This window comes from Rhinopithecus roxellana, chromosome 17 (assembly GCF_007565055.1).
Source record: "Rhinopithecus roxellana isolate Shanxi Qingling chromosome 17, ASM756505v1, whole genome shotgun sequence".
Lineage (NCBI taxonomy): Eukaryota > Metazoa > Chordata > Mammalia > Primates > Cercopithecidae > Rhinopithecus > Rhinopithecus roxellana.
The window spans coordinates 39977909-40004263 of NC_044565.1; the positions used below are offsets into that span (position 1 = coordinate 39977909).

General features: G+C 41.5%; 1 protein-coding gene across 2 annotated transcripts in view; it reads left to right on the top strand.

Annotated features, from left to right (window-relative positions):
- Positions 1-3610: 3610 nt before the first annotated feature.
- XPO1 (exportin 1) overlaps positions 3611-26355 on the top strand; it is a 61862-nt gene continuing 39117 nt past the window's right edge. The window contains exons 1-4 of one of the 2 annotated variants that reach the window (XM_030921007.1): positions 3611-4389; positions 8042-8173; positions 15607-15708; positions 19398-19470. In XM_030921007.1, the coding sequence (XP_030776867.1) occupies positions 8048-8173; positions 15607-15708; positions 19398-19470 (301 nt within the window). In that variant the 5' untranslated portion in view covers positions 3611-4389; positions 8042-8047. The remainder of the gene's footprint in view (positions 4390-8041; positions 8174-15606; positions 15709-19397; positions 19471-26355) is intronic. The other variant, XM_030921008.1, reaches the window with a different exon arrangement.

A 26355-nucleotide genomic window follows, 5' to 3' on the forward strand; every position in this document is an offset into this window, starting at 1 on the left:
TTGTTTAAGCCACCAGACTATGGTACTTTGTTTTTTTTTTTTTTTTTTTTTTTTTTGAGACGGAGTCTCGCTCTGTCGCCCGGGCTGGAGTACAGTGGCCGGATCTCAGCTCACTGCAAGCTCCGCCTCCCGGGTTCCCGCCATTCTCCTGCCTCAGCCTCCCGAGTAGCTGGGACTACAGGCGCCCGCCACCTCGCCCGGCTAGTTTTTTTTTTGTATTTTTTTAGTAGAGATGGGGTTTCACTGTGTTAGCCAGGATGGTCTCGATCTCGTGACCTCGTGATCCGCCCGTCTCGGCCTCCCAAAGTGCTGGGATTACAGGCTTGAGCCACCGCGCCCGGCCTGGACTATGGTACTTTGTTACAGCAGCCTAAACTGACGGTTGCAGCAGACATATAACCCCATGTCATTATTTTTACTTTTGGCCTAGAAGTACTTCAAACAAAACAGCTATAGCTTCCTCCGTCCTGTCTGAGAATGGTCCAAGTTAAGTGATATACTCTCATTTCTCCATGATTAAGAGAATCTTGGGATCCATTGTTGAATGTCACCTCATAGAAGAACTGTACAGATTTCTCAGACTATCAAACTGTAACTCCTAGATTTAGCAGCCTTGTCACATACTTTTCCACTATGTTCTCAAAAGGCAGCAACTCACCTGCAGGCAACTGCTGATTCTGCTCCTGACTGACTTGAGGCTTCACAGACTGTACGTAGATTATTCACTGACAGAATACTCATAATTTTCTACAAACGTTCTCCACTAAATTGAGCTTGATAGAAATAGGGGTGCAACCCAGACTTTATCTTCCCAGGTCAATTTTTTCTTGAAATGAGTATCCTGACTGGGCAAGGTGGCTCAGGCCTATAATCCCAGCACTTTGTGAGGCTGAAGCAGGAGGACCGCTTGCCTACAGGAGTTTGAGATCAGCCTGGGTAACATGACAAAACCCCTTTTCTACAAAAAAAAAAAAAAAAAAAAAAATACACACACATATATATACACACACAAAACTAGCTAGGCATGTTGGCATGTATCTATAGTCCCAGCTACTTAGATGGCTGAGTCAGGGAGGATCCTTTCAGCCTGGGAGAGACACAGTGAGACACTTTTTCAAAAAAAAAAAAAAAAGAGAGAGATCCTTTCTCTCTCACCCTGTTTTAGCATCATACACAATCATACTTTTGCCGGCGTTAGATTGGTAATTTTTTTTAGACAGGGTCTCGCTCTGTCACCCAGGCTGGAGTGTACAGTAGCATGATGGCATCATCACAGCTCACGCAGCCTCAACCTCTCGGACTCAAGTGATCCTTTCACCTCAGCCTCCTGAGTAGCTGGGATTACAGGCGCATGCCACCATGCCCAGCTAATTATTGTATTTTTGGTAGAGACCACGTTTTGCCATGTTGCCCAGGCTGGTCTTGAACTTCTGGGCTCAAGCGATCCTCCCACCTTGGCCTTCCAAAATGCTGGGATTACAAGCCTATGGTAAAATCGATTTCGTTATATGTACTTCTAGGGTTTTTTTGTTGTTGTTTTGAGGGGTCCCATTCTGTTGCCCAGGCTGAACTGCAGTAGCGTGATCTTGGCTCACTGCAGCCTCTGCCTCCCAGATTCCAGCCATTCTCCTGTCTTAACCTCCCCAGTAACTGGGATTACAAGTACCCACCACCACGCCAGGTTAATTTTTGTATCTTCGGTAGAGAGGGGTTTCACCACGTTGGCCAGGCTGGTCTCGAACTCCTGACCTCAAGTGATCTGCCCAGCTCCGCCTCCCAAAGTGCTGGGATTACAGGCATGAACCACCATGCCTGGCCTATCCTTGTGTTTAAAGTCACAGTTTCCAAGATCCTCTCCATGACCACATTAAGTGAGGATTTACTGTATTTGCATATACTGTATTTGTAAACTTCCCGTTACACTTCAATCTCCAGATTGCTTATAATAGCTTATACGACGTAAACTTTAAATCATCTCTACATTGCTTATAATGCCTTATACAATGTAAATGCTATATCAATATACTGCATTGCGTTTTATTTTGTATTATTTTTGTTGTATTATTTTTAAAATATTTTCCACCCAGGGCTGGTTGAAACTGAGGATGGGGAACCCACGGATAGAGGGCTAACTGTACATCACATATCATACATAGTACATTATATATGTATGTATATATGTATATAAAATGGCTTGATATTATTCATTTATGTAATGAATAAAAACTTAGGTCTGAAAATTATCCAAAATCATTCTGGTGCATCTAAACATTGAGTTGTTGGGTTTTTCTTTATTGGAGGGGGAGTTAGAATAAGTGGTGCTTTGAGGTTAGTCATAGTCCATCGTGAATGAACATTTGCTAAAGAAAATTGTATTAATTCAATAAACCATTTATCCACCTCTTGGTGGCACAAAGGGCCTAGTAAATTTTGGTGGGCTATTTGCTCTTAAGCAAAGAACAATCTGTAAAGTTGATTTGGAGGACGCTTGGGAACAAACAAGAGAGGCAACCACGTGAAAGACAACGTGCATGTGACTTTCACAGAAAATACTATTTGGTGATGATTTAGTACGTGAAGTGCCGCTAGGGTGAAAGGAAAATCTGAGTGTTGCAGATCAAGGGCACCAGGTGGGACGCAGTTGGCATGCAAGCTCACCCAGCCACAACATGCGCTGTCAAACCAATCACCTGGGATTACAATGTTTTGGTTTTCAGGAAAGGTTGGTTGTCGAAGCGGCCAAATTCCAGCCTGGGGAGAGAGAGTTGAAATTTTAAGACTTTCCCAAGAAGTATTTCGATATATTTTCCGAGACCCTGAGAAGATCACGAGGCGCCAAGAATGCACGCCCTGCGCCTCACCCTAATCTGTCTCTCAGCTACCTGGCCCAACCCAGGCCTCTAAAATGGATTAGAGGTCTGGGGCCTACAATTGGCCTCGGAGGTGTTCCTTTCCCTCCTTTCTCCACCCCTCCGAGAGTTCAAAACAACTGGGTGTGCCATCCCTTTTCCTAACGCATCCCCCATCTGAGGGGCGGATCCTAATTCCCGCGGGCTCAGGCCCCCGCAGGTTGGCGGGAGCCGGTGGGGGCGGGCCGGCCGAGTCCGGGGAAAGCAGATGCAACACCGCCGCGCGCCGCGATCAAACTCGCGCCGCCACTAGCTCACGAGCTGCGCCCCACCCTCTCCGTCACCGAAGGCGCCCAGCCAATGAGCAGGCGGGAAAGGCCGGGCCTGCGAACTAGGCACTGGGAGGGTGAGGGCCGCAGGGGGAAGGGAAGTCGAGGGCTCGAGGGCGGGCTGCGCTTGATTGACAGCTTGTTCGAACGAATCCTCCATGCGGCTTTCCTTCGCTCTCTTTTCTACTCAGCCCTGCTCTTCGTCCTACCTCCTCCTCCTTCACCCCTCTCCTCTTGCCTTTCGACCCTCCCCACTTCCCCTCCCCCACTCTGCGGGCAAATCGCTGCTGAAAAGAGGCGGGGGCCGAAGCGGCGGGCTCGTGTGGAGCCTTGAGGTGGGATTGACTGGCGCTCAGGCCAATGAGAGATAGGCTCATGGCGCGGCTGTAGCTGGAACTGACCAATAGGAGGGCGGGCTGGGGGCGGAGGCCCAGGTTCCAAACGCTCCGCGGCGCCATGGGCTGAAAACTCAACCGAGATGGAATCTCCCAGTCTGAACCGGTTTCAACCGGTTCCGAGTTTGAGGCACTAGGAGGAGGGGGAGAAGCGGCTGCAGCGGCCGCGGCAGGAGCAGCGGGAGCTACAGCATCAGCAAGAGCAACAGTAGCTACAGCCCCGGCGGCGGTGCCTGTTCCAGTCTTTGCTGCTGCAGTCCGTGCAACCACCCAGAGGGGGAGGGGGGAACCACCAGTCGCTGAGGAGCAAGAGAAGGGGGGAAAGTTTAGGCGAGCCGGGGTGGGGGCCCAGCGCCGGAGCCGCGTGAGAGAGGGAGCCGTGTTTTGGTAGGGGGGAGTCGGACTGCAACTGGCAGCAGAGCGTCCCCCCGGCCGTGTGGACTCTACACCCCCTACTCCTGCCGCTTCTGCTGCTGCCTGTGGCTGGAGGGTCCCCCTGGGGCTGAATCTTTGGGACTTGACCCCGTTCCCTCCCCCTTCCCTCACTCCCCAGCCGGGCGGGAGCATTTATTCCCCAGATTAATTCCCCTTCTTTTTGGGGGGGGCGGGTGGGTGTGTGTGTTGGGGGGAAGCGTCCCTGAAATAGTAAATATTATTGAGCTCTTTTTGCCCTTTTCCTCTCCATTTTTTTAATTTCCTTTTTTAAGGTGGGAAAACTGTGAAACCCACCTTGATTCGTCCCCTCTCCCCCCTCCCCACCTTCCCTGGCCCTAATCCCCCGACAAGGAAGGAAGGAGCAGTTGGTTCAATCTCTGGGTAAGTCGACTGTGTCTTTGGGGCCGAGGGTCGGGCGGCGGCGCGGCCGGGCGGGAGGAGGCCAGCGTGGGGCGCGGCGGTCGCGGGAAGCGAGCCCAGGAGGCGGCGGGCGGGCTGGGGGCGCGCCGAGCCCACAGCGGAGCCTGCGATTGAATGGAGCGGCTTTTGCCGCTGGGGGATGGAGGCGGGGAGGCGGCCGCGGGAGGGGAGCGCTTGCTGGGTCATTCGCGTGTGCGGGTGGCGGTGGAGGAAGGCGAGGAGCGTGATAGTGAAGCGGGGCCCCGCGCGGGGTGGAAGGGCTTCCCCAGCCCCACGGGCTGGGGAGAAGTTGGGGTGATTTCAGGAACATCTCTGTAAATTATTAGGAGTGGAAGTTTCCAGAAATATTTAGTGCAGCAGCATTGAAACGTCCGCCTGCATCACGTGGCCCCCTCGGTGGAGAGCTTGGGATGGGGGAGGGAGGGGCTGCCGACTCCCTGTTCCTCTAGCAAGGAAACTCGAAAGCTCTCCGGTTTTTTGCAGAGTGGCATGTGAAGTAGGAAAGATGAATTTTTCAGGGGCCTGCACATGGGATTCCGTCTTGTAGTTCCTTTTCAGGGGTTTGAGTGTGATAAGTTGGTTAAACCATTTACTGCTGGCCTCGTACAGTGGAGGATGCCCTGATTCTCCTTCATTTCGATGTCTGAGTTTGGGTTGGGTGGGAGGAAGTGGTGTAGTAGAGGAAGCATTCAGTACTGGCTCAGCCCGGACCTCCTCTGATCACGCCGAGGCCATGCTGCATAGAGAAAGGGCCGTTGAACTTAAGGCGCCTGGTCTAAATGCCTCCTCCGAGTATGGGCGGGGTGAGTGCGTGCTCCCGTGTGCTATAGTTAGAAGGGCTGCAAATCGGTTCGGGTGGGAAGCCAGGGGAGGGCGGGCCCTAGTGAGGTGTGTTTCTCCTGAATGAAGCAGGCGGTTGCCCACACACCTAAGGAGCAGTCAGTCTTTCGCCTTGTAGCGACTTGTTTTTTTTTTCACCTAGTGTGAAGTTATTAAGCAACGGTTACGATTTCCTGGGTTTTGGATAGGAACTGGCATTGGGGGTCACTTGTAGAGTCACAACATTATTCATTAAGCTGGATAATCCCTAGTGTATGTTATCCAGTGAGTGGATTTTAGGATTGAAGAGCCCAACGGGAATGAGCGTTCGTGGTTACACCTCTCCCTCTATGACTTGTTTGCTGTCTGATTGTATATCTTAAGTGTGGGACGCTGCTGTTAGTGGAAAGAATGTTGTGGAAGCGGCTTGATTTGGGGGACTAAATGTGCTTGGCATTGACCACAAAGCCGCCATTTCTGTACTATGTACAGTTCAAGAATAGGTAGGTCATTTCGAAGACAGCCGCTAGTTCTAAGGATGGCAAACTACTGTATTTAAATCCTTCTATTCTAAGTCTCGTTTTTCACATCAGTCTAGTTCGGAGAATTCTATAAGGACAGTGTATTTGAAAGTGAAACTTGGAAGAGTCATTTTCTTAATCCTTTTTTGTTTTGGCATTAAACTATTGTAGGAGTAAATAGGTGAAAAGTTTGTTCAATATTTAACCGAAATATTTGAAAACTTCTGATACGTAGATCTTGATGCTTTGTGGACATTGCTTTTAAGCCTCAAATAATTAAGATTGTTCTGATCTTTTAAATTTTATGGTAGTTGAAGGTGGAGAGTTTACACATTCATTTGTGGAATATATATTTCCTCTCAGTTTTTAGATCTTAAGGGTTTTTTTGTGGTAACAAGTATCTTGCTGTTTAAAAAAGTTTAATGCCTACCACAAAATATTTTGAAGTCTCATCAGTTTTGTCAATAATGGACCGATTCTTGAACTCCTAATTTCTTGAGTTTCACATTATTTTTACATCATGTCAGTCATAGGTGACTCATTTTTTGGAGTTCTAATCTGTTGTAACAGACGTTATATTTAAATAAGACATTTGCATTAACATTGAAATTGCTGCCATTATTGTTATGGACATTTTTAAGCTGTTATAAAATAGCCAGGAATTAACGCCTTTTTTCCCCCCTGCCAAGCTAGTTTGTCCAAGTGCAATGTAAAGAAATTAGCTACTCATTTTCTGGTCCATGAAAGTTCCTAAAATGGGAAGAAGTGGAGATCTTACCTTGTTAATTCTAAATACACTAAACCGGGGGTGCCATGGATGGCTTTCAGGATGTCCTGAATCCTCTATAATTGTATACAAAATCATGAGTTTTTAAAAACTGGGTTAGAGCTATTAGTTCCTCAGAGTCTCAGGCATCTTAGACCCCCAAATAGGTTAAGGACTACTGACTTAACCAGTTAGGTTTGAGTGGCATTGGCTTTGAAGAAAAGCAGAGGAAAGATTTTTTATAATTCTGGGCAACAAAAAGGTGGATGTGTGCCAGCATCTTAGAGTAGAATCCTCTTAAAAGGATAGCATTGCATATGAACTAGTGGGTTTTAACCAGTATATATTTTGGTGAAGTAGCTCATTTTTCTCTTAGAATTCTTTTTTATTTGGGAATGGGCAGGCTTTTACAGCTTTTAACTTGCCAGTGAATACCTGGAATTTAAAAAATCTTGTTAGGCATATTGCCCGTAAAGTTTCTTTTCCTAGATTATATATTCAGTAAATATGTTTGTAGATGTAATTTCAATCCCCCAATTCATTGAGGGTTGAAACAATTAGAATGGTTTGAGTGTAGAAACTACGTTATTTCTGTAGAGGCTAAGGGGATTTATACCAAGATATATTAGACTTGTGGTTCCTGCTAACCATTGCTGTAGACAATAGGAATTACTGTATATCCACATTTTGATTTTTAACGTCATTCTGTCTTTGTTTGTTTGTTTTTGAGATGGAGTCTTAATTCTGTTGCCCAGGCTGGAGTGGGGTGGCGCATCTTGGCTCACTGCAACCTCCGTCTCCTGGGTTCAAGCAGTTCTCCTGCCTCAGCCTCCCGAGTAGCTGGGATTACAGGCGCCTGCCTCCACGCCTGACTAATTTTTGTATTTTTAGTAGAGATGGGGTTTTGCCATTGTTGGCCAGGTTGGTCTGGAATTCTTGACCTCAAGTGATCCGCCCACCTTGGCCTCCCAAAGTGCTGGGATTACAGGTGTGAGCCACTGCGCTCAGCCCATTCTGTCTTTATAGAATTATTTTTATAAAGTTAAGATAATGTGAAGTGAGCTTTTACTGAGTTATCCAGAAGACCCTGGTTGGGAAGAGAAGAAAAACACATTCACTTGAACTTAATCCTACTTGCTTAAGAAGTTTCGACATCAAGATAGTGAACTGTATCACGTTTTAGGACCATAAAATCCTAATAGTGGATGCATTTAAATAATAGATTAGCATACTCTATAAATGTTAGTAGAATAGGAAAGTCTTTGTGGTGTATAAACAAAACACTAGAAAAGTTGAATGGACCATAATAATTTATGTAATTATCAAATAGCTAAGTAATTTGAGCTTCTGTTACTTGCTTTTACTATCTCAGTTTTTTGTAATTAAAGTCTCTAAAGTATTCATTAAAATATTTGTAATAACATGGTTGAAGTAAAATAACTTGTAGGAAGTTTTTGATAATTCCAAAACTTCATAGGCAGCTTCAATGTTTTTTCTTTATTTTCAGTAATCTATGCCAGCAATTATGACAATGTTAGCAGACCATGCAGCTCGTCAGCTGCTCGATTTCAGCCAAAAACTGGATATCAACTTATTAGATAATGTGGTGAATTGCTTATACCATGGAGAAGGAGCCCAGGTAAAGTAGCCAATGAAAACTTTATAACATTTTGACAGTGTAACAGAGTTGTTGGGTTTAGAATAAAATTTTAAATTATCACCTTTAAAAAAGGTATTCCATAGTTTGCGTTAATTTGGATTTCTATATTAACCATAATGAGAATTAGTTTGGAGAAAAAAATTGCATAATGTTTGATATGGTTACATTGGGTTGTTTTGGAATACTATTCTTATACTTGTTCTGTCCTTAAGAGCCGAATGTTATTAAATACTTTGTAGGTATTAAAGGTTCTCTGTACTTTTATATATACTTAATATGTTTGGAGCTAATATGACTCTTCTACTTTTAAAACATTTACAGAAGTACTTCATAGATATGTTTGTTTAATTAAAAACAGGAATACCAAGTATTTTTATGTTAGTTGAATTTTGTGCACTTTTCTAAGTGGTACTGGTAATGTAGGGAATTATCTTGAACATAAACCATGCTTTAATCAGTTTAAGTTTTTGGCTTTTTTGAACCCAACTAAAAGGTGAAACAGAAATAGTGTGTAAAATTTTAAATTGTATGTGTCACAAGAAAAAAAAACTGGATTTTTTACCTGTGGGGCCAAACTTTTTTTTTTTTTTTTTTTTGAGACAGAGTCTTGCTCTATGTCCCAGGCAGGAGTGCAGTGGCGTGATCTCAGCTCACTGCAACGCCTGCCTCCTGGGTTCAAGTGGTTGTCTTCCTTCAGCCTCCCTGGTAGCTGGGATTATAGATGCACACCACTGTGCCTGGCTAATTTTTGTATTTTTAGTAGAGACGGGGTTTCACCATGTTGGCCAGGCTGGTCTTGGTACTCCTGACCTCAGGTGATCCACCTGCCTCGGCCTCCCAAAGTGCTGGGATTACAGGCATGAGCCACCTTGAGCCAGCCCAAACATGTTTTTGAATGAGTAAAATGTTCTGTAGTTGGGTCAGAAATCCTTTTTTTTTTTTTTGAGATGGAATCTCGTACTGTCACCAGGCTTGAGTGCAGTGGCACAATCTTGGCTCACTGCAACCTCTGCTTCCCAGATTCAAGCAATTCTCCTGCCTCAGCCTCCCGAGTAGCTGGGACTACCTGCGCACTACCACGCCCAGCTAATTTTTTGTATTTTGGTGGAGATGGGTTTCGTATTGGCCAGGATGGTCTCCATCTCCTGACCTCGTGATCCGCCTGCCTTGCCCTCCCAAAGTGTGGGTATTACAGGCGTGAGCCACCACGCCTGTCCAGAAATCTTTTAAGGTAGTTTTGTTGCCAGAACAGTAGATTTCTGGTTAGATGAATGTTCAGCTAGTAGATATGAGGTTACTTATATTGTCAAGATATTTGTATTTGCATAATTAAGAAACTGAGTGCCATTACACTTTTTGAAAACACGTAAGATGGATATAGTACTATCTTTTATAGGTAGTCCAAAAAGCATCATGTATAAATGTTTCCATTCCCTTGTGAAATCTAACAATACTGCTTTCACTGTAGTGGAAACTTGAAAAAGGGCTGTGGAAGCTCTAAAAACAGAAAACATTACTGTGCAGTGATTGTGTAAGCTTGTTAGTCCGGGTTTATACTCTTAGGGCGTTTTGATCAGTACTTTATCTCCAAAAGCATTCTTGAAAAAATTATCCATCAGTATTTATTATCCCTGTCATTTAGTTGTTACTCATGCTGTACATTCAACATGAAGCTTTAAGCTTCATTTCTTCTAGCATGGATGCATAGAAAACAGCTGCTTTTGGAGGAAGCTATGAAAGTAAGGTTGGGTTCAATTTTGAATATAATGTTAGAAGCACAGGTCTGTAGCCATTGGGGAAAAAGGCATTTAATTTTTTCCACATAGATTCAGCTATTAATACTATTTAATCTTTGCACTAAGCTAGTTCACTACATCTAAAGGTATGATAAATAAACCAACAGAGCAGTGTTCTTCATGGCTTATAACAGAATCAGTGGTAATTTTTATAATTGAGAATATATTACAGTAATACTGCTTTTAATAATGTTTCATAGTATTAAGAAATTTAATGGTTTGTTTTAAAATTGAGTTCTTAATAAAAAGTAGATTAAGAAAAGTGTTTCTAAATTTTTTTTTTGTTTATAAGGACAATAGGTTAACTTTCCCAAAGTAAAAGGATTTTGTCTGCAGTAGTTAATAGATCATGTGACAAAATCAGTTGCGTAAAAATAACTAGCAAACTTATATTGTATTATAAATGAAGAAACAGATTTAGAGCTTAAAGCTGGTTAAGGAGTCCTTTTGGTCTCTAAAAGTCCTGTGTTGTTAGTGAGTCTACTTTTTGTTTACCACCTCCTTGAGGGTCTTATTTCAAAGGAAAAGGAGTAGTAGCAGAGAGCTGCTGTGGTGGAAAACATGTTTTTAGTGTTTGATGTCTTAATTTGTTTCCTGGAAGCTCTCTCTAGTCATTGCTTAAGTCCCATGTACAAATGTGACCTGCCCTACAAGAGATTGGAGGGTTAGTAATGATGAGGTTTATAAAGCCCCTATTACAGTGCTTGGTAGGTAGAAGGCACTCTGTTTAAAGGGTACATTTAGCAGTATAATGAAAATGATTTAGCATATGTGATACTCATTACTTGAAGTTAAAAAAAAAATTTTCTACTCATAAAATATCGTGCGCTAATAATGACAAGAAAAATTTATTATACTAATTAAGCCTCTCAAGTCAACTGGGAAGAAAGCTGTAGGTAGCCTTTTAAAAAAAAAAAAAAAAAAAAAAGGAATGTGTAACTTGGGGAGGGGAAGAAATTATTTACAAGGGTGACTTTTAATCTGTAGACAACTTTTGCATACATGGTTAGTATAGTAGGCTAATAGCACTGTTACATTAGGACTACTCTCTGTTATAAGTATTTTTCTATTTTTAGCCAAGTAGACACCTAGAAAAAAGATACAGGAAGAGTTGGATGTTGTCTCCAATATTGTGTTCTGTTAAAGATCTTGAACTCTATTGCTTAGCAACTAAAATGCTTTCACCATTCAGTTAGTAGCACAAGGGAGATGCTAGGTTTTCTTTCTCTTTAGTTTGCTTTTGTGTCTTTTTTTTTAAACCCCTGCTGGGGTTTTAAGTTTATAAAGAACATTATGTAAGAATGGTGGGATTAGAATACATTAGAATGCAAATACTAGAAGTAACGTCGGAGAGTAAAATTACAACTAACAGGAAAGAACATGATTTATGTAGAGATTGAAGTGAGTGGTGATAGTGTGGGAAGTTTTTGATTCTGTGTAGAATGCTTATCACTTCAAAGCATCTGACAAAATGGCAACTTGACCAAGTAACTTTTACTGTGTGAGGATCTTTGATACAACTTTTCCTCTAGTTAGATAAGGTTATCTAGCTAGATATTCTCAGGGAGAAGATCAAAACACTGCTAAAATGTGCTTTGGCCCTAGATAACTCACATCATTATTCTTTCTGCCTTCTATAATTTCTCATATGACACATTATACCCATCAGTCCTTTAATGAAATCAAATAAAAATGTGTATAATTGTATTTTAAAATACACACATTAACTCTTCTAACCACAGACTCACAGTGGAAGCAGGCATCTGATCTTTTCAGGTGACCACAGTGGTTCTGGTGGGTTTCTGGGTAGAGAACAACCATATAAGTTATTGAGTGTATAGCAGTGTGTTTTGCTGATTGATGTATGGGATAGTCATGAATGTGGTATTATGTTTACTACCTGAGGAAAAGATCGTGGTTAAAATAAAGCATCAACGCCAGGATAAGCATATGATTTCTCTCTCTCTTTCTTTCTTTTTTTTAATGAGACAGAATCTTACTCTGTAGCCCAGGCTGGAGTGCAATGGTGTGATCTCAGCTCACCACAACCTCTGCCTTCCGGGTCCTGATTCAAGCAGTTCTCCTGCCTAGCCTCCCCAGTAACTGGGATTACAGGCACGCCCCACCATACCCAGCTAATTTTTGAATTTTTAGTAGAGATGGGGTTTCACCATGTTGGCCAGGCTGGTCTTGAACTCCTGACCTTGTGATCTTCCCACTCGGCCTCCCAAAGTGCTAGGATTATAGGCGTGAGCCATGGTGCCCTACCAAGCATACGATTTTTTAAGAAAAAGACTAGAATAAAAGCCAAGCTAAAGATTATAAGGTATCTTTGTTGGAAATGGTTGTAAGAGTGCTTCCTACCCTGTTTTTGATGCTTTGTTGTTTATAACCACATAATTAAACCCATGATAAAGTAAAGTATAAGAGAAAGGTAATTGACAGATTTTAAAGTCATCAAACCTTTTTCTTGCTCTGTCATACAGGCTGGAGCACAATGGCATGATCACAGCTCTCTGCAACCTTGACCTCCCAGGCTCAATCTTCCCACCTCAGCCTCCTGAGTAGCTGGGACCATAAGTGCATGTCCCACCACACCTGGCTCATTATTAATTTTTCTTTGTTTCCCAAGCTGATCTTGAACTCCTGGGATTACAGACATGAGCCACCACACCTGGCCCAAACTTTTTGCTTACAACTTTTAATAGAAATAGGTAATAGGGGCCAGGCACGGTGGCTCAAGCCTGTAATCCCAGCACTTTGGGAGGCCGAGACCATCCTGGCAAACACGGTGAAACCCCGTCTCTACTAAAAAATACAAAAACTAGCCGGGTGAGGTGACTGGCGCCTGTAGTCCCAGTTACTGGGGAGGCTGAGGCAGGAGAATGGCGTAAACCCGGGAGGCGGAGCTTGCAGTGAGCTGAGATCCGGCCACTGCACTCCAGCCTGGACGACAGAGCGAGACTCTGTCTCAAAAAAAAAAAAAGAAATAGGTAATAGGAAGGATCTAATTGAGTTATTAAAAAAAACCTTTAAAGATATAAAAGTGGCCGGGCGCGGTGGCTCAAGCCTGTAATCCCAGCACTTTGGGAGGCCGAGACGGGCGGATCACAAGGTCAGGAGATCGAGACCATCTTGGCTAACACGGTGAAACCCTGTCTCTACTAAAAATACAAAAAAAAACTAGCCGGGCGAGGTGGCGGGCGCCTGTAGTCCCAGCTACTCCGGAGGCTGAGGCAGGAGAATGGCGGGAACCCGGGAGGCGGAGCTTGCAGTGAGCTGAGATCCGGCCACTGCACTCCAGCCCGGGAGAAAGAGCAAGACTCCGTCTCAAAAAAAAATAAAATAAAATAAAACAAAATAAAAAATAAAGATATAAAAGTGAAAAGGATTAAACCATTGCTTTTTGTCAGTAGAATTAAAAGCTGTTTGGTAAAAATACGTTAATGTATGAAAAACTTACTGAAATGAAAAAACTATAAAATGTTGACATGGCTGGATCTTAAAAACTGTCAAATGGAAAAATCTAATTGCAGAAAAGTTTTTTTTTGGAGAGGGAGTCTCAAGTCACCTAGGTTGGAGTGCACTGGGACAATCTTGGCTCACTGCAACCTCCGCTCCTGGGTTCAAGCGATTCTCCTGCCTCAGCCTCCCGAGTAGCTGGGACTATAGGCGCACGCCACCATGCCCGGCTAATTTTTGTATTTTTAGTGGAGATGGGATTTCGCCATATTGGTCAGCCTGGTCTCGAACTCCTGACCTCATGATCCGCCCACCTCGGCCTTCCAAAGTGCAGGGAGCCACTGTGCCCAGCCTGAAAGATTTTTTGAGTATAAGCATAAAATTTGGTAGCCATACAACCCTATTCATGAAATTTACACACATGCCATGAAAATGAGGACAGGAAAAGACAAACCAAGTTCATGAAAGCCATTACTTTTTAAAGAAGGAACAAAGGTGTACTCCCAGCACTTTGGGAGGCTGAGGTGGGCGGATCACGAGGTGAGGAGTTTGAGACCAGCCTGGCCAACAGGGTGAAACCCTATCTCTACTGAAAATACAAAAATTAGCCAGGTGTGGTGGCACGTGCCTGTAGTCCCAGCTACTCGAGAGGCTGAGGCAGGAGAATTGCTTGAACCCCGGAGGGGGAGGTTGCAGTGAGTCGAGATCCTGCCATTGCACTCCAGCCTCGGTGACAGAGTGAGACTCTAACTAAAAAAAAAGAGAGAGAAAAGAAGGAAGTGGCAGGAGGGAAAGGCACAAAGATGACTTTCATAAACTTTAGTTATTTTATGTTCAAAGAAAAACTGATACAAGCACAAGGTGATGGCTACATAGATGAGTTATTTCTGGATTTGCATGTTAAAAATATGAAAATAAAAACGGAAATAGTTTCCAAAACAAATATTTTATATAAGAAATTAGTGAAATTTCAAAATGGAGAAAGGATGGTTACAACAAATTTTAAGAGCCCTTTTTAAAGAGCTCAAAGGGTATATAAGTATTTGGGATTTGTGGTCTTACTTAGACCTAGTTTTCAGTAGTCTTTCCATGAAATGTATTTTTGTAGTTAGAGAGCTCTTGGTAACTCTTGTAAAGTGGAGTGTCCTGCTACATTACATAACTTATCTAAGTAGATGTGATTTTTTTGTTTTTCTAGAGGCAGAGTCTCTGCTCTGTCACCAGGCTGAAGTGCAGTGGCACCATCATAGCTCAGTGCAGCCTTGATTTCCAGGACTCAAGTGATCCTCCCACCTCAGCCTCCTGGGTAGCTAGGACTACATGTGCAAGCCACCATGCGCAGCTTTTTTATTTTTTATTTTTGGAGAGTCATGACCTCGTTACATTGCCTGTCACCTAGGCTGGCCAGCTGGTCTTGAACTCCTGACCTCAAGTGATCCTCCTGCCTCAGTCTCCCAAAGTATTGAGATTACAGGCATGAGCCACTGCAACCGGCCTAGATAAGAATTTTTATGTTGTTTTTGGTTGATTTAAATGCTGATAACTCATTTGCTTCAGAATAGATCTTTGGCTGAAATCCAGTGCAGTTTTGAGACTAAAAAATAAACCAAATTTACTCCCAAAAATGTTACTCTGTTTCAAAAAAGTAAAATATTTGCACCTTTAAAGATTAGGAGTTGGCTGGGCATAGTGGCTCACTCCTGTAATTGCAGCATTTTGGGAGGCCGAGGCAGGCAGATCACCTGAGGTCAGGAGTTCAAGACCAGCCTGGCCAACATGGTGAAACCCCAGCTTTACTAAAAATACAAAAATTAGCCGGCTGTGGTGGCACCCGCCTGTAATCCCAGCTACTCGGGAGGCTGAGGCAGGAGAATCACTTGAACTCAGGAAGCAGAGGTTGCAGTGAGCTGAGATTGTGCCACTGCAGTCCAGCCTGGGCAATAGAGCAAGACTGTCTCAAAAAATAAAAAAAAAGATTAGTCATATTTAAATAATTTTATTTCTTTTTCTGTAAAGTCTGATTTTTGAATATTTCTGAACATTGATGATAGAATCTCTGTCCAATTAGAATTTGTACCTTGCTCAGTAGTTTTCATTTTAATGAATGATTCAAAAGAACACGTTAGCTTAATTTTTTTTTTTATAATATTTTAGCAAAGAATGGCTCAAGAAGTACTGACACATTTAAAGGAGCATCCTGATGCTTGGACAAGAGTCGACACAATTTTGGAATTTTCTCAGAATATGAATACGAAAGTAAGCAAGTGGTGGTTTTAAAATCTGTTATTTCTTTTCTTCCAGTCATAAACTTTGAGGAAGGTATCTCATTTTTAGTATTAGCATTTGTTATCTCAAATCATTTTATATTGTTAATTTGTTTCAAAATTTAGTCTTAAGCATATAATTAATTCTTGCAAATAGTCCTAAGAATTATGAATGAAGTTTTGTAATGGGACTAGTATGCAAGGTGGCTTTTTTGGTTGTCTGATTTTGTTTTTTTCTTTTTAGAATATGTATACAGGTCTAAGTAGCGTAAATTCTGAATGTTATTCAGAGATGAAACATAACATTAAGGAATTATTTTGGGCAAGTAATCAATATAATACAGGCCAGGCACCTCTGACACCAAGTTGTGTGGACAGCTTAAAACCCTACTCCATGGCATTGGGCTTCTAATGGGACAGCACTCAGTTTTTATTTACAATGGAAAATGTTATAATTCGGGTCCTTTTTTAAGTTTGAACAGAAGGGTTGATCAAAATGTGTTTTGTCTGTTTTAGGCTTGATGATTCACACTTCTCTTTAAACTGCCTTAAAGTAATAAAATACTATGGCATTCTGTTTAATACACGAAAGGTTTCCACTTGATATACATTGTGTTAAAACAGAAGATAGCCATATTCACATCTGTTTCTGAAACCAGACTTTGTTAATTAACAGTTTTAAAATATTAATTAGTTTTGACAGCTTGTAAATTTTAGGTCAAAAATACAGTCCAGAACTTCCTCAAAGTGCTAACCTTAAGTAACATAACAGTGTTTGCCTGTTTGCTTGCCTGGTAAATTTTGCTTTTTATACTGACAGACATTACTAATGTTTAAGTTGATTTATCAACAGTATTTTTAAAAACTCAAATTTGTCTTGTGAAAAATGAGATGATTAGAGGAACAGAAAGAAAGCAACAGGTAAAGAATTCTTCAATTTACATAAATTACAAATGATTTGGTGCTAAATTTATGCACTATGACATTTGGCTTTTATGCAATCATTTTTTTTTCTTTAAAGATGTTAACACTACCTGATATTAATCATAATGTTCCATTATGTTGATTGCTTGTAATAGGAAGAAAAGGGGTGTCTTCCTGTGCAACTGACACAGCTAGGCTTTGACGGCAGGCCTCCACAAGGTCTACCCTTTTGATTCCCTTTAACTGAATTCTGTTCATCAATTGTTTTTGTTTCATGGGCGGTGGGAGGGGAAAGGGGAATTCAATGCATAAAATAAGTATTTCTAAGGGCTCAGTAGAAATTTCTACCATAGGGATCATTTCATGCATTTATCTTTTCATTTAGTCTTTGCTGTTATCTGTCCCTCATCTTCATAACTCAGCAGTGGATTTCTCAAGTTCTGAGATGTAATGCAAAAGTATAATTCTTTAGAATGTTTGGATCGTAGTGATTTATCATTTGCTTTCAGATTTGACTGTCACTTCAGGTTTTGAGCAAAAATACTAAAAAAAAAAAAAAATTATTTGAAGAGACATGACCTCTGTTGGCTAGGCTGGAGTGTAGTGGTGTGATTATAGCTCACCGTAACCTCAAACTCCTGGGCTTAAGTGACATTCTGCCTAGCTTTCTGAGTAGCTAGGGCTACAGGTGCATGCCACCATGCCTCGCTAACTTACCAATTTTTTTATAGAGGCGGGGTTCTCCCTGTGTTGCTCAGGCTGATCTTGAGCTCCTGGCCTTCCCACTTTGGCCTCCCCAAAGTGTTGGGATTACAGGCGAGGGCCACTTTGCCTGGCGCCAAATAACATTTTTTCAAAGGAATGTAAGTTTTCTTTGTTTCAGTTTCATAGACCAAGTCTTTATGTCTGGGAGAGATTGGATTTTAGGATATTATGGTAACAGATGTATTCCTCTGACCTAACCTGGGCAAAGCTTTTATTGGGCTCCCTGCTTCAACTTGGCAGAAAGATGAAATATGAATTGTATCTTCATCAAGCTTATGCTACCTTTATACAGTTGTAGAAAATAACTACAGGTTAGTAAATAGTAACTTTAGGTGACAGTGTCTTTCCAATAAATATGTAAACAAAAAGTTTGGTTAAATAAGGTGAAGTTATCTTTAAGATTTTTATTTCTAACTATATGGTGGGTTTTGTTTCTTAGTGTTTTAAAGACTTTTTAATTGATTTTTGGCAAGAGAATACGTTGTAAGCAGTGCGTTACTTTGACTTATTGAGTCTTGACAATCTGATTTTGTGCCTATAAAATTGTTCAGGGTAGTATGTTTTTAAAAGCTAATTAAGAACGTCAGGCGTTTGGAAAATTCTCTTTTTTTGCTTATTTACGTATTTCTCAGACCTAGACATAATAAATAGATGTGTTTTTAAAAATGAACAGGTTAGAAAAATCACTATTTACTGCTGATTATGAAACATTGTAATAGCATCAAATTTGTAATTTTAGAATTTTGCTTTGGCCTTGTTTTGATTTTGAAAGTTTTTAAGGAATGTTCTGCAAATGTAGTACTTTAGTTGAAATGGCAAAATTTTCCTGAAAAGTATGAAATGTTAAAATGAAAGAAAACAGCAAAAACATTCACTGTTTGAGCACAATGTAGTTTGGGACAGTCTATATTGTGCTTTGGATAAAATGAGCATTCACATGATCCCTTTGGTTGAAATACTAATGCTCCTATTTTATTGTGTAATGACTAACCATTTTAAAGATGAACTCTTATTCTCAGCCAAAACTTGCAATCTGAGGTTATATGTCTATATATGAATGAGTTTACCTTTCAGGTATTATAGCTGATTCTTCCCTAATTCTCTCAGTTGAAATGTACCACAACAGTTTTGTCCCTTTTCTTCCTCCTGCCTATCCACGCTAATTGGTCATAGTAATTCAGGTAGTAACTCCTGGAGCTTTATAAATTACTATAAATGTTGTTGACTATTTAGAGTGAGTAATCAGCAGGAGGGACAAAATGGCTTGAAAGTGGTATCTCTGTTTTTTAATTTTTTATACTTTTAGTTATAACTTTCAGTATTTAGGAAGAAATACCTGAAAGGTAGATACAGATTGCAACATGCATTTGTGATTATTTTGACTGTGCACAAAAGTTTATCTTTAAATTAGTAGAAATAGCAACTATAAGGGTGGGGTTAAAATATAAAATAAACCCATGGGTTGTCTTGCTGCTCCTTAAGTAACACACCAGTGATGCTTGTAAACACTTTTTATAGAAAGTATTTGTGACAATACTTTAATATTTGGCCAAAAGCTTATAACTCCTAGAGGATGGTAGGAAGCTTGATAGCATCCAAACTGCTAAATTCTTAGGAGCCTGTTCGTGTTAAAGTACGTGAGCCTATGAGCAGTCATTTATGCTGTGAATTCGTATCTGGCTGCTACTTTTCCTTCGACAGATAAGCCTATTTGGCTGCTAAAGGGCTTTTTATTTGGTTCTTCCTCCTGGTGTGAGCATGTATAAACAGCAGGACGTTATATAGAGTAGTAAACAATAAAATGAGGAAAATGCATGAAAACTCAGTATATGGGTGAATAGATACTTGTTTAATATATGTAATTAAACTTGGTAGCATAATGTTTTTGAAACTTTAGATGTAAATGTGTGAATGTCTGTCCATTTGTGAATCCTGAGAGTTGCCAGTCCTATATAGCAATATATTCACATGCTTCTATTCTCCAATTTTCAGTATTATGGACTACAAATTTTGGAAAATGTGATAAAAACAAGGTGGAAGATTCTTCCAAGGAACCAGTGTGAAGGTAGGAAAATATATTAAAGAATTATAAATTCAGAATTTTGTTATTCCTGGCATTTTTATTATAGTTGTTTGAGGGGGCATATAATGAATATTTAGTATATTTTGCTCTAATGGAGCTTATTGCTTTTATCATGAAGCAAAGCAGGTTCTGTTTGTGTTGGTGGGTACAGGAAGGCCACTTATAGGTTATCTTTTGGGAGAAAGAGGAGACTGGACTGTTAAATTCTTGACTATAAATATTCTAGTTAAAAATATGGACTATGGCACAATGGCTCACGCCTGTAATCCCAGCACTTCAGGAGGCCGAGGTAAGTGGATCGCTTGAGCCCAGGCGTTCCAGACCAGCCTAGGCAGCATAACGAGACCTCGTCTGGACAAAAATGTAAAAAATTTTCTGGGTATGGTGGTGCATGCCTGTGGTCCCAGGTATGTGGGAGCGTTGCTTGAGCTCAAAAGGTCGAGACAGCAGTGAGCTGCAGTGGGCCATGATCCTGCCACTGCACTCCAGCCTGGATGACAAGAGTAAGACCCTGTCTCCAAAAAAAACAAACATAGAAATAAAATATGGGCCAGGCACAGTGGCTGAAGCCTGTAATCCCAGGGCTTTGTGAGGCTGAGGTGGGAGGGTCATTTAAGACCAGAAGTTTGAGACCATCCTGGGTAACATAGCGAGACCCTGTGTTTACGAAAAATTTAAAAATTAGCCAGGTGTTGTGGTGCAGGTGGTGGGGAACAGGGATATCAGTGGGGTGTGGTAGGAGGATCCCTTGAGCCAGGAGAGGTTGAGACTGCAGTGAGCCGCCATTGTGCCACTGTACTCTAGCCTGGGCAACGAGCAAAATTCCGTCTCAAAAATAAATAAATAAATAAATATAAATATATATATATATATATGGTTAACCCAGGGATGGAAAAGCCAAGTACTAAAAATCACAAAGCTGTTTTACCTTTTGTGGTTCTGGGGATGCCTTGTTAGAGGTTGGCTTGTGAAAGGAAGAAAGATCAGAAAATGAAGGTGTAGTGATACCTGTTAATTAATTTAACTTTTCTGTCTGTGGTACCTTGAGGAATGTAGTAATATTTTGAGAAACTTGAGGCAAGGTTAGTTTCTTAGGATTCTTTGATATAGCTAATTTCAGTTATGATACACTGCCTTTTTACCTACTCTATTTCTTTGTTTATCTCTGAAAAATAGAAATTTTTTCTTGACTTTATTATGGGGCACATGATACTTCTAGTAGTATTTTCATTTAAAATATGTTTCATTTCTTTGATGACTTGTCTGTAAGTATTTCCTTCACCTGCATTCTCTTATCATCATTATGGTAGAATAGTGATGTGGATTTACTTATTTAATCTGACTTAAACCTTGACAAAGTTTGAGCACATTTAGAGTTGATTATGATGAAATTTTAATGCCAGTATCTTTTTTTAAGAATATTAAGGATAATCAATGGCAGTATCTTTAATACATCATAAATCATAGATTAAGAGTGATAGTGCAGGAGCAAATCGTGTGCCCTAAAAGAGGTTCTCATTTTTTTAAATGTTTAATTATGGTTTGAAACTTTTAGATCATGTTCTGTGATGGACTGAGAAATTAATAAGCACAGTTTGACTATGTGGTCCAAGTAAGTCCTAAATACTTTATCTCTATTCTTCAGGGATCTTTAGTGTAGTCATTCCTTGTTTCTTTACTACTATTTATTGTTTTACTCATGTGTTACAAGCCCCAGATTTAATTTCGGCCATGGTCTGCCATACCACCAAAAAGTGTTCTTCTGTTCCATTTTACTGTTGTATAATTTTAAATCCTCATTTTGTTCTTAAATCTGCGTCTCTGTTTTTTATCACATTTGATTGTTCTGGAAGATCTTTTCCAGGTTTGAAATATATATGATTATACTAGTTTATCAACATCATAGTTACATTTGTTATAGAAAAAAGTAATTAAAAAAATTTTTCTTTCTTTCTTTTTTTTTTTGTTGAGACAGGTTCTAAGTCTATTCCCCAGGCTGGAGTACATTGGCACCATCTCTGCAGCTTCAAATAGCTGGGGTCAGGCAATCCTCCCACCTCAGCTTCCCAAGTAGCTGGGAACACAGGCATGCCCTACTAAATTTTTTTTTTTTTTTCCAATGTTTTGTAGGGATAGGGTCTCGCCGTGTTGCCCATGCTGCTGGCTGATAGGCTTGAGCAATCCTCCCACCTTGGCCTGCCAGAGTGCTGGGATTGTAAGCATGAGCCACCACACCTAGTTAACATGATTAGCTTTTTAATTTTAACTGGGAGGCTTCTGTAAGCTGAAGATTTATTTCACAAAATACACTATAACTTCTGAACATTAATTTTCCTTCATCTTTAAGTATCTTTGGTATTGGAAATTAAATAAATTAGTTTTAAAGTATTTTATTTCCTTTGTCCGTAAGTGTCCTGTGTTTTAAAGGTATTCTTCTTGCTTGTTAACTATAGCTATACCCTTTGTCCAACTACCATAGCATATATATTTGTTTACCTGGGGTACATATTGTGCATTTCCTTTGTACCAATGACTACTAAATATTAAGGTTATAAAAATACTTGTACATCAAAGTGCTATATGTCAGTTACAATTACGAAAGACAAAACACATATAAAAGAGGAATCATAAATCAGCAGTAAATTAGGTGTATATAATGAGTGCTTCACAAGCTAAAGGAACAGAATGATGTCTAAGTCCGGCCTTTTAAGCCAAGTTTCGTTCACATGATTGGAAAGAAGTGCCTGGTGTATTTTAAAGGAAGGAAAGGTTTCACTGCCTAAGAGTATGCCAAAACTAGATTCCTGCGTTTTTTTGTTTGTTTATTTGTTTGTTTTTCCGATCTAGAATTTCTTGTATCTGCTTTTAGGTTCTTTTCCACAGCATATGTTAATTTTTTTTATTTATTTGTTTTTTTAATTTTTGAGACGGAGTCTCACTCTGTCGCCCAGGCTAGAGTGCAGTGGCCTGATCTCCACTCACTGCAAGCTCCGCCTTCCGGGTTCACGCCATTCTCCTGCCTCCTGAGTAGCTGGGGCTATAGGCGCCCGCCATCACACCCGGCTAATTGTTTTTTTTTTGTTTGTTTGTTTGTTTGTTTGTTTTGAGGCAGAGTCTCACTCTGTCGCCGGGCTGGAGTGCAGTGGCCGGATCTCAGCTCACTGCAAGCTCCGCCTCCCGGGTTTACGCCATTCTCCTGCCTCAGCCTCCCAAGTAGCTGGGACTACAGGCGCCTGCCACTTCGCCCGGCTAGTTTTTGTATTTTTAGTAGAGACGGGGTTTCACCGTGTTAGCCAGGGTGATCTCGATCTCCTGACCTCGTGATCCGCCCGTCTCGGCCTCCCAAAGTGCTGGGATTACAGGCTTGAGCCACCACACCTGGCCAACATGTTCTTTTAAATTAATGGCATTTTCAGTTTAGGCCTCTTGTGTAAATACTGTCAGGAAAATCTCATGATTCTTGAGTCGGTTAGATGTCTCTTGCTGTGTTATACTTTACTGTATCCTGTACCAGTGGGTCACAGGAGAATAAAATTTTAAAAAGCAAAAGATAGGTCCTGCACAGTGGCTCACGCCTGTAATCCTAGCATTTTGGGAGGCCAAGGCATGCGAATCACGAGGTCAGGAGGAGTTCAAGACCAGCCTTACCAACATGGAGAAACCCCATCTCTACTAAAAATACAAAAATTAGCTGGGTTTGGTGGCGCGTGCCTGTAATTCCAGCTAATCAGGAGGCTGAGGCAGGAGAATTGCTTGAACCCGGGAGGCGGAGCTTGCAGAGAGCTGAGATCGTGTCACTGCACTCCAGCTTGGATGACAAAGCGAGACTCCGTCTCAAAAAATAAATAAATAAATAAATAAATAAATAAATAAATAAATAAAATTTGAAAAAACCAGCTTGGGCTTCACAGTGAGACTCTATCTCTTTAAAAAAAAAAAAAAAATGTTTAATTAGCTGGGCATGGTGGTGTGGACCCACAGTCAAGGCTGAGGCAAGAGGGCAGGGTGGTGCAATGGCTCACACCTATAATCCCAGCACTCTGGGAGGCTGAGGATCACCTGAAGTCCGGAGTTTGACACCAGCCTGGTCAACATGGCAAAACCCCGTCCTTACTAAAAAAAATACAAGCACCCGCCACCGTACCCGGCTAATTTTTTTGTATTTTTAGTAGAGCCGGGGTTTCACCGTGTTAGCCAGGATGGTCTCGATCTCCTGACGTCGATCTCCTGACCTCGTGATCTGCCCACCTCGGCCTCCCAAAGTGCTGGGATTACAGGCTTGAGCCACTGCACCTGGCCTCAGGCTGGTTTTAAACTCCTGGGGTTAAAACAGTCTTCCTACTTTGCCGTCCCAAATTGCCACCATGCCTGGCTGGGAAATTTTAATAGGTGAAATGGAAGAATTTCCTAATAAAGAGTGGTTGCTATTTATGGTAGTCTTTTATTTATTCATCTGTTATGAGACAAGAACTTACTGTATCACCCATGAGGCGCACTGCAGCCTCAAACTCCTGAGCTCAGGCAGTTACTCCTGCCTTAGCCTGCCAAAATAGCTAGGACTACAGGCATGCGCTGCCACACCCAGCTAAGTTTTTCTAATTTTGATAGAGACACAGTTTGCCCATGTTGTCCAGGCTGGTCTTGAACTCCTGGCCTCAAGTGATGCTCCAACCTCAGCCTCCCAAAGTGCTGGGGTTACAGGTATATCACCACCCCTAGCCATCACTGAAGTCTTAAAGGTCCTCTAGGACTACCAGTGGTGGTGATTCTCTGTCAGACTCATGATCCAGATAATTCCCCATCACTTTTTAAAAGTGACATGTAGGCTGGGTGTGGTGGCTCACACCTGTAATCCCAGCACTTTGGGAGACTGAGGCAGGCAGATCACCTGAGATCAGTAGTTCGAGACCAGCCTGGCCAAAGTGGTAAAATCCTGTCTCTACTAAAAATACCAAAATTAGCTGAGTGTGGTGGTGGGCGCATTTAATCCCAGCTAATTGGGAGACTGAGGCAAGAGAATTGCTTGAACCTGGGAGGTGGAGGTTGCAGTGAGCCAAGACAGCACCACTCTACTCCAACCTGGGCAACAAGAGTGAAACTCTGAAATAAATAAGTAAATAAATTAATTTAAAATGGCATTTAGATAATTCAAATCATAGAGAAAGCCTCTTTTGTTTGTTCCTGGTGGGGGAAAAGACAATGTTATATAAAGGCATTTCTGTACTTTTTATTGAAACCAAGAGATTGTCTTAATCAGTTCATGTGTATGGCTTATAGATCATTTCATTGATTAATAAAAACTTGCTTACAGGCGGGGCGTGGTGGCTCATGCCTGTAAGCCCAGCACTTTGGGAGGCCAAAGCAGGCAGATCACCTGAGGTCTGGAGTTCGAGACCAGCCTGACTAACATGGAGAAACCCTGTCTGTACTCCAAATACAAAATCAGCCAGGTGTGGTGGCGCATGCCTGTAATCCCAGCTGTTGGGGAAGCTGAGGCAGGAGAATTGCTTGAACCCGGGAGACGGAGGTCGCGGTGAGCTGAGATCGCGCCATTGCACTATGGCCTGGGCACCAAGAGCGAAACTCCGTCTCAAAAAAAAACCCACACTTGCACACATTGAATAGAGAAGAAGCAAATTTATGAAAAAAATAGTCCAAAGTGGAAAGATCATAATTACAAGGTTTGATTTTGTTTTGGTTTTTTCGAGATGGAGTTTCGCTCTTGTTGCACAGGCTGGAGTGCAGTGGCTCAATCTCCACTCACTGTAACCTCCGCCTCCTGGGTTCAAGCGATTCTCCTGCCTCTCCTCCCAAGTAGCTGGAATTACAGGCATGCACCACTCCGCAAGTTTGGATTTTTGTTTTGTTTTGTTTTGTTTTAATTTATTTTGAGACAGAATAAATTTGAGACAGCCTGTCACCCAGGCTGGAGTGTAGTGGCGAGATCTCGGCTCACTGGACGCTCTGCCTCCCAGATTCATTCCATTCTCCTACCTCGGCCTCCTGAGTAGCTGGGACTACAGGCGTCCACCATCACACTTGGCTAATTTTTTGTGGTTTTTTTTTTTTTTTAGTGGAGATGGGATTTCACCTTGTTAGCCAGGATGGTCTCGATCTCCTGACCTCATGATCCGCCCGCCTCAGCCTCCCAAAGCACTGGGATTATAGGCGTGAGCCACTGTGCCCGGCCAGGTTGGACTTTATAAGTAGTTAGGCCCCTAAAATTTCTGAGTTGTACAAATTCATGTCTTTAGTTGGCAGACCAAAGCTGATCCACTCAAAAAATGTTATTTAGTGCTCTCCTTTGAAGTGAGACACGTGGTATATTTATTGGCACTGTAATACTGGCTACATTATTCGACCTTGTATTTCAGCTTATGTTGCAGGGTTTTGGGGATTAGAGCTAATGTATAGGAAGCCCTGTACTTATATATGCTGAGTATGAATAAGTAGTGGGTTAGTAACCTTTTTTCATGAAATAGCTGCATTTCACCAAATCGCTATATACCAGTCTCAGAATACCCTGAAATTTCTGAAATACCTTCCTAAGTGAGCAAACACCTGCTTTTCTGTGTCCTTTATAATTTTTTCCCCACAAAGTCTCAAAATTTCAGAAACGGAACTAATTGAGTCACTCTTGCTTAATAGTATTGAAGATATTTAACATGTTTCCTTTAATTGATACTGACCTTTGAGAGTTTTCCTGTTTGCCTTATTTATTACGTTTAAAGTGTACAGTTGGATAAGTTTTGTCTTGTACATGCTCCCATGAAACTATCTCTGTATAATCAAGGTCTGCCTCTATCCAATTACTTTCACCTTCTCTGCCCCTCTCCACATGTGCTTGTTGTCACTCGTTTGGTAACA